The sequence below is a fragment of the Oncorhynchus kisutch genome, linkage group LG11, assembly GCF_002021735.2.
Source record: "Oncorhynchus kisutch isolate 150728-3 linkage group LG11, Okis_V2, whole genome shotgun sequence".
NCBI classification, from domain to species: domain Eukaryota; kingdom Metazoa; phylum Chordata; class Actinopteri; order Salmoniformes; family Salmonidae; genus Oncorhynchus; species Oncorhynchus kisutch.
Genome location: NC_034184.2, coordinates 77919825 through 77928898, shown reverse-complemented (window position 1 = coordinate 77928898; position 9074 = coordinate 77919825). Strand labels below are relative to the sequence as shown.

The window sequence follows — 9074 nt, the reverse complement described above, 5'->3', positions numbered from 1 at the left end:
AGGCAGATGACTTGACCTGGTAACATGCTCTCCAGGCAGACAGATGACTTGACCTGGTAACATGGCCTCCAGGCAGACAGATGACTTGACCTGGTAACATGCTCTCCAGGCAGACAGATGACTTGACATGGTAACATGCTCTCCAGGCAGGCAGATGACTTGACCTGGTAACATGCTCTCCAGGCAGACAGGTGACTTGACCTGGTAACATGCTCTCCAGGCAGGCAGATGACTTGACCTGGTAACATGCTCTCCAGGCAGACAGATGACTTGACCTGGTAACATGGCCTCCAGGCAGACAGATGACTTGACCTGGTAACATGCTCTCCAGGCAGACAGATGACTTGACCTGGTAACATGCTCTCCAGGCAGGCAGACAGATGACTTGACCTGGTAACATGTTCTCCAGGCAGACAGATGACTTGACCTGGTAACATGCTCTCCAGGCAGACAGATGACTTGACCTGGTAACATGCTCTCCAGGCAGACAGATGACTTGACCTGGTAACATGCTCTCCAGGCAGACAGATGACTTGACCTGGTAACATGCTCTCCAGGCAGACAGATGACTTGACCTGGTAACATGCTCTCCAGGCAGACAGATGACTTGACCTGGTAACATGCTCTCCAGGCAGGCAGATGACTTGACCTGGTAACATGCTCTCCAGGCAGACAGATGACTTGACCTGGTAACATGCTCTCCAGGCAGACAGATGACTTGACCTGGTAACATGCTCTCCAGGCAGGCAGACAGATGACTTGACCTGGTAACATGCTCTCCAGGCAGACAGATGACTTGACCTGGTAACATGCTCTCCAGGAAGACAGATGACTTGACCTGGTAACATGCTCTCCAGGCAGGCAGATGACTTGACCTGGTAACATGCTCTCCAGGCAGACAGATGACTTGACCTGGTAACATGGCAGACAGATGACTTGACCTGGTAACATGGCATCCAGGCAGACAGATGACTTGACCTGGTAACATGGCCTCTTGGCATACAGATGACTTGACATGGTAACATGCTCTCCAGGCAGGCAGATGACTTGACCTGGTAACATGCTCTCCAGGCAGACAGATGACTTGACCTGGTAACATGGCCTCCAGGCAGACAGATGACTTGACCTGGTAACATGCTCTCCAGGCAGACAGATGACTTGACATGGTACCATGCTCTCCAGGCAGGCAGATGACTTGACCTGGTAACATGCTCTCCAGGCAGACAGATGACTTGACCTGGTAACATGGCCTCCAGGCAGGCAGATGACTTGACCTGGTAACATGGCCTCCAGTCAGACAGATGACTTGACCTGGTAACATGGCCTCCAGGCAGACAGATGACTTGACCTGGTAACATGGCCTCCAGGCAGACAGATGACTTGACCTGGTAACATGCTCTCCAGGCAGACAGATGACTTGACCTGGTAACATGCTCTCCAGGCAGACAGATGACTTGACCTGGTAACATGCTCTCCAGGCAGACAGATGACTTGACCTGGTAACATGCTCTCCAGGCAGGCAGATGACTTGACCTGGTAACATGCTCTCCAGGCAGACAGATGACTTGACCTGGTAACATGCTCTCCAGGCAGACAGATGACTTGACCTGGTAACATGCTCTCCAGGCAGACAGATGACTTGACCTGGTAACATGCTCTCCAGGCAGACAGATGACTTGACCTGGTAACATGCTCTCCAGGCAGACAGATGACTTGTCCTGGTAACATGCTCTCCAGGCAGGCAGATTACTTGACATGGTAACATGCTCTCCAGGCAGACAGGTGACTTGACCTGGTAACATGGCCTCCAGGCAGACAGATGACTTGACCTGGTAACATGCTCTCCAGGCAGACAGATGACTTGACCTGGTAACATGCTCTCCAGGCAGGCAGATGACTTGACCTGGTACCATGCTCTCCAGGCAGACAGGTGACTTGACCTGGTAACATGCTCTCCAGGCAGGCAGATGACTTGACCTGGAAACATGCTCTCCAGGCAGACAGATGACTTGACCTGGTAACATGCTCTCCAGGCAGACAGATGACTTGACCTGGAAACATGCTCTCCAGGCAGACAGATGACTTGACCTGGTAACATGCTCTCCAGGCAGACAGATGACTTGACCTGGTAACATGCTCTCCAGGCAGGCCTAGGTCAGCTCTGTCTATCAGAGTTGGTCGGGAAAGAGAAAAGTTATTTCTCAACGCTCCACTATGCGGAAGCCCTCGTGTGTGTGTGTGTGTGTGTGTGTGTGCGTGCGTGTGAATGCAGACATTGTTTGATAGCAACGAGGTGGAAAAGGGGTCCTGTGCCTCAAAGAAGAAGGAAAGAAGAGAGGAGATGATGGAGAAGGGAAGAGAGAGACGCTGAAAGTAGGTCAGGTGCTTAGGGGAAGGGAAAGGGGGATACCTAGTCAGTTGTACAACTGAATGCATTCAACTGAAATGTGTCTTCCGTATTTAACCCAACCCCTCTGAATCAGAGAGGAGCGGGGGGCTGCCTTAATCGACACCCACGTCTTCGGCGCCCGGGGAGATAGGGAGGAATAGAAAAATAATACCCACAGAGCTCAGCTAGATGACTTAGAATCTGTGGAAGAAACACATTTGTTGAAAGTGAGAGAACGAAGCAGAATGAGTGGAAGAAACAGACATTTGTTGAGAGAGAGAGGATTGGGTAATATGCTATGCACAGAGGTGTGTGTGTGTGTTAAGAACATTAGCTAGGCTGGAATATTTCTCTAAATCTAATTTATCCTCTAGATACCGCTGATCAGCAAATCTGCTCAAATCCTACATCTCTCTCACACACACACACACACACACACACACACACACACACACACACACACACACACACATTGAAAAAAACGACACAACCGAATCCTCTCATCTAAGTGGGATTTGAGAGGCTTAGTTTTGTTTACTGAAACCTTTAAATCTGAAAACACACACACATTATCGTGTAAGTACTGTATCAGTCGCACATTCATAAGCAAAAACAAGCTCATTTGTTTCGTACCTTTGAAATCTCTCACAAAAACCTACACACAACTACAAACACACAACCACATACAGCAGTGCAGCACAAGACAATCTCTCTCTCTCTCTCTCTCTGTCTCACTGTGATGGGAGTATTACATCTGGGGTGTGAACATAGATAAATAAAGAAGAGAGGGATCCATAGTGCTGGTGGGATGGAGAGAGAGAGAGAGGCATGGGCAATCCGCCAAACGCTGACGAAAGCTGCTTAGCGCAACCAGTTGCCATGGATACAGTCAGGGGCAGCACCTTGTGTGTGAGAAAAAAAGAGAGGGAGAGGGAGTGAAAACCAACAGGCAAGCGTCAGACAGAACCAGTGAGGAAGTGAGAGAACACCAAGCTGCAGGACAGAGAGAGAGTGAGAGAGACAGAGGGAGCGTGAGAGAGACAGAGAGAGACAGCCAGAGCAAAAGAGTGACAGAGTGATAGCTAGAAGATGGAGGTTCAGTCAGAATGCGTTGAGCCTCCTCCACCTCCAAGCGATCCCCAGCCGCCAGGGAAGATCAACAAAGCAGCCTTCAAGCTGTTCGGAAAACGACGCTCCGGAATGGCTGGATTCTTCTCTTTCAGGAACAAAGGGGTCAACAGGAACGTGAATTCTGTGGGGGCTACTAACGAGCTCGTCAGGAGTAAAACGCATGGCGGACTAACGAGCTTGGAACCAGACGGACAGAGAGGGGAGGAGTCCGGAATATCAGAGGCGGGACAGGTGAGGTCTCTCAGCAAATCACTGAGCTTCTTTTCGCTGCTCAGACGAGGAAGTGTGAGAGTCAATGAGAATACAAGGTTTGGGAGAAGGGGGAGGGGTTTAAAAGGCTTCTTCAGTAGTATGAAATGGCGGCGGAAGGAGAACGTGATGGCGGGGGAGGTAGCGGAGGTGAGAGAGGGGGATGTGATTCTAACAGAAGAAGTGAAAGACATCACTCTGACCCTCGAACCCCAGCCCCGCCCGCCCCTGGAGGATCATGGTAGCTCGGAGGCTGAGAAAAACACAGAATCGGTAGGAACCTCTCCCTCCAACAACGCCACGACACCACTTACGCAATCAATCGCCTTGACGACAAACCTGTCAGAATCCCTCTATACGCCATCCCCCTCCCCTCTCCGCACCGTTCTCCACTCAAAACCCAAAACGTCAATTTCCTCTGTAACGGCCATCCCCCCTCTGGATCAGTGTGACCCCCCCTCCGAACCCTCAGTGGACCGGCTCTGTTCAGTCCTCTTCACTGATGTCACTTCACTCAAGAGCTTCGATTCACTGACGGGGTGCGGTGACATCATCGCAGACGCAGAGGAGGAGGGGGCAGGAAACGGGGGAGGAGGAGTAGGAAGTGCTACTAGCAGTAGCACTAGTAGTGGGGAAGGAGGAGGAGTACGAAGCTCCATTAATACCCATGTCACCCCTTCCACCCCTACCTCCACCTCCGCTACTGCCTCTACCCCTGGCCCGCTCCCTGCCAGAGCACGGTTGATGCCCTCTCACTCTGCCCCGACTCAGCAGCCCTCTGGCAGCGGCGTGGTGGCCTACATGGGGGGTGGGGAGGAGATGGCCAGCCCTGACGGGGTGGACGACGCAGACATGCAGGGGCTCTGGCACATGCTCCCCTCTGGGGGAGAAAACTCCCCCACTTTCCTCCGATCCAACTCTCACCTGGCTCCCCCGAGGGGTACAGAGCGGAAATTCACCCAGGTCAAGTCTCTTGGACTCAGCAAGATCCCTGTAGTGGGGGGAGGAAGGGTGACTAAACTCCCCACTCACGCCGCTTGCCAAACCTCCCTGCCCAATGAGAAGGAGACTAAGGAGGAAGTCCCACCCCAACAGGATGTCCCGGCTCTTAGAGATGAGGGCTACTGGGATACGCCCTCTGCAACCCCCACGGCAACGCCTGACAACGGCTTCCTGCGGAACCAGAGGCTTGGCCTATTGTGTGACAGCTGCTCTGGCGATGCGCTCTACGACCTCTACAATGAGGAATTGGAAAGATCTGATGACGAGGAAGAGGAAGAAGATCTGATGAGTACTCCTTCCACCTCCGCATGTGAGTACAAACTCAGCCCTCTGGCCCGGACTACTCCTCCTTTCTCCTCCTCCTCTTCCTCTTTCCACTCGATGAAGGGAAGCACTAGCCTTCCCCGCGAATCCAAAATCCCTCTTAGTGTCAGACAGACCACACCCCCTCACTCTGTGAGCCAATCAACTCTTTCCTCTGTCCACGCAACCGCTCCTCCCTCTGACACACCCACCCATGCCCCTCCCCCAGCCCGGACCAGAATCCCTGTCTCCAAGGTGCCAGTCCGTCGCCCTGGGAACAAGGCCGGCAACGCTACACAGGGGCCAGCCCCCAGGAAGTAGCTTTGGACCAGGCAGCCATGAACTTTGGTGTCTTTGGACTAAACCTGTGTACACCATCACTGGTCTTATGTTTAAGACATTGCTGGACTGGTGGGTTGTGGAAGGGATCAGACAATGATAGACAGAAGAGCTCTAAGCAACACTCCCATTGGATCCTAGTGGGTCACAACAAAACGAAATAAACTTTGGGTGGCAAAGAAAGTTTGACATACTTTAACCACTGAACATAAGTGTACAACATCTCTGGAGGTGTGTGTACAACATCACTGGAGGTGTGTGTACAACATCACTGGAGGTGTGTGTACAACATCACTGGAGGTGTGTGTACAACATCACTGGAGGTGTGTGTACAACATCACTGGTCGTGTGTGTACAACATCACTGGTCGTGTGTGTACAACATCACTGGAGGTGTGTGTACAACATCACTGGAGGTGTGTGTACAACATCACTGGAGGTGTGTGTATGGGAAACATATATATTATGTGTATAAGAAACTTGACAACTCTTCAAGTGGGGGAAGGGAGCGCACAGAAAAGTTTGGGATCCACATTTTTAGACAACTCTCATCGCTTCCTGACCAGATTTTTTCAACTCTCATCGCTTCCTGTAAATTTTGGTCATATAAATCAACTGCAATACACACCGCTAGGAAGGACCAGAGCACCTTTCACACTGCTAGGAAGGACCAGAGCACCTTTCACACTGCTAGGAAGGACCAGGGCACCTTTCACACTGCTAGGAAGGACCAGAGCACCTTTCACGCCGCTAGGAAGGACCAGAGCACCTTTCACACCGCTAGGAAGGACCAGAGCACCTTTCACACTGCTAGGAAGGACCAGAGCACCTTTCACACTGCTAGGAAGGACCAGAGCACCTTTCACACTGCTAGGAAGGACCAGAGCACCTTTCACACTGCTAGGAAGGACCAGAGCACCTTTCACACCGCTAGGAAGGACCAGAGCACCTTTCACACTGCTAGGAAGGAGCAGAGCACCTTTCACACTGCTAGGAAGGTCCAGGGCACCTTTCACACTGCTAGGAAGGACCAGGGCACCTTTCATACTGCTAGGAAGGTCTAGAGCACCTTTACCTTTTCTCTTCAAGTCCTTTTTTCTAAAAGACAGATTTTATATGATACAACGTGTTTAATCTAACAACAGTCTAATATAATTAAACAGTTTGGAATGTGTCATCATCTAATCTGTAACTAATTACCTCCTAATCCCAGACTCCAATCCTTAATCTGTCATTTTGTCATGCCATTTAGCAGACATTTTTATTCAAAGTGATTTACAGTAATGCAGGTGGGAGGAACTATATGAGGGCGGGCTCATTGTAAAGGCTGGAATGGAATTAATGGAACAGAGTCAAACATGTTACTCTTTGGGATCATGTTACTCTTTGTGTGATACCATTCCATTTATTCCATTGAGCCCATCCTCCCACCAGTGAGTCATGCATGCATATTATTACATTATTGTTTTTGATGGGTCATCCCAGGAATCAAAGCCACCATCCTGGCATTGCAAGCGCAATGTGCTACCAACTGAGCTACAGTGGACCACCGTCTTCTGAAACCTGATTGGTTGTACTGCTGACAATTTTTCTACTGCCAGTGGATGGCTGTGATGACAACATTGCTCAAATAAATCCGAGAGAATGTATGTATGTTTATTCATTAAGGTGCACATGGAGATCACAGGATACCTCACCTTGCCAGTGAATGTAACCAAGAAACGTCCCTAAAACATCCTCCTTAGTGAAACATAAACACACACATGGTCCTCTGGACCTGATGGACTCCACCACTCAAACGAGCAACTACTGTACTGTGATGACCTTACACAGCCGCACTGCAATCTGGGAAAACAGCTGCAGGTTCAATCTCTCTGGGATTTACAACCATAACAAATCAACTAATGGAAAACTAACTGAACACTCTCGCTGCATGAGGTGCCTGGAACACAAGGCACTAGGATCAGGGAACACTGACACACACACACACACACACACACACACACACACACACACACACACACACACACACACACACACACACACACACACACACACACACACACATATATATATATATACATATTTAAATACTTTATATGAATCCACCAATCAAATTGACAAAAAATGGATCCAAACATTTCAAAGTCCCCGTTTTGCATGGTACTCAAGGGTACAGATAGCAGCTCCTTCTCCAAACAGCTAGGCTGCCCAGAGCAGTACCTAGCCTACTGCTTTGCCCTAGTTTTTGTCAGGCCCGCAATCTGGAGGCCACACACTGCAAGCCTGTGTACATGGCCGAGACTGCCAAATATCAGGGCCACCAGCTTGCACCTCCAACTGAGGCTGTCCAAGCGTGGCACGAGGGGCAGGTACTGAAGCAGCTCCTCAGCAAACACACACACACGCACACACACACACACACACACACACACACACACACCACGTCAAGAACTGTCTTTTGTACCAACCCTGGATGACTTTCTTCTCTACCAGGACACATTAATATAATGCTTTTTTTCTACGGAGTACTTTCTTCTTCACTAGTTTTCATACTCTTTTTTTTTTATAGGATAATGTTTCATGAGATACCGCAACCAACCTTGACTGTGTCAACACCAGCTACTTAGTGGGCTTTTGTTTTTGTTTCTGATTTATGAAGGTGTGTGTGGGGGTGGGGTTCCAAGCTTGCCTATGGCATACATTCAGGAGTATATTTCACCCCGCCCACCCCAATCCCCAAATCAGTATTAACCTTCACCCTCCGTCCCCAAATCAGGAGTAACCTTCACCCTCCGTCCCCAAATCAGGAGTAATCTTCACCCTCCGTCCCCAAATCAGGAGTAACCTTCACCCTCCGTCCCCAAATCAGGAGTAACCTTCACCCTCCGTCCCCAAATCAGGAGTAATCTTCACCCTCCGTCCCCAAATCAGGAGTAACCTTCACCCTCCGTCCCCAAATCAGGAGTAACCTTCACCCTCCGTCCCCAAATCAGGAGTAACCTTCACCCTCCGTCCCCAAATCAGGAGTAACCTTCACCCTCCGTCCCCAAATCAGGAGTAACCTTCACCCTCCGTCCCCAAATCAGGGGAAACCTTCACCCTCCGTCCCCAAATCAGGAGAAACCTTCACCCTCTGTCCCCGAATCAGGAGAAACCTTCACCCTCCGTCCCCAAATCAGGAGAAACCTTCACCCCCCATCCCCAAATCAGGAGTAACCTTCACCCCCCATCCCCAAATCAGGAGAAACCTTCACCCTCTGTCCCCGAATCAGGAGTAACCTTCACCCCCCATCCCCAAATCAGGAGAAACCTTCACCCTCTGTCCCCGAATCAGGAGAAACCTTCACCCTCCGTCCCAAATCAGGAGAAACCTTCACCCCCCATCCCCAAATCAGGAGTAACCTTCACCCCCCATCCCCAAATCAGGAGAAACCTTCACCCTCTGTCCCCGAATCAGGAGTAATCTTCACCCTCTGTCCCCAAATCAGGAGAAACCTTCACCCCCCATCCCCAAATCAGGAGAAACCTTCACCCCCCCATCCCCAAATCAGGAGTAACCTTCACCCCCCATCCCCAGATCAGGAGTAACCTTCACCCTCTGTCCCCAAATCAGGAGTAACCTTCACCTCCCATCCCCAAATCAGGAGAAACCTTCATCC

General features: G+C 50.4%; 1 protein-coding gene across 1 annotated transcript; it reads left to right on the top strand.

Annotated features, from left to right (window-relative positions):
* The first annotated feature begins 2870 nt into the window (after window positions 1–2870).
* On the top strand, window positions 2871–8792 carry LOC109900118 (APC membrane recruitment protein 2). Its single transcript, XM_031836353.1, has one exon. The coding sequence runs from the start codon at window positions 3479–3481 to the stop codon at window positions 5393–5395; it is 1917 nt and encodes a 638-aa protein (XP_031692213.1). The 5' UTR covers window positions 2871–3478; the 3' UTR covers window positions 5396–8792.
* Window positions 8793–9074: the final 282 nt, after the last annotated feature.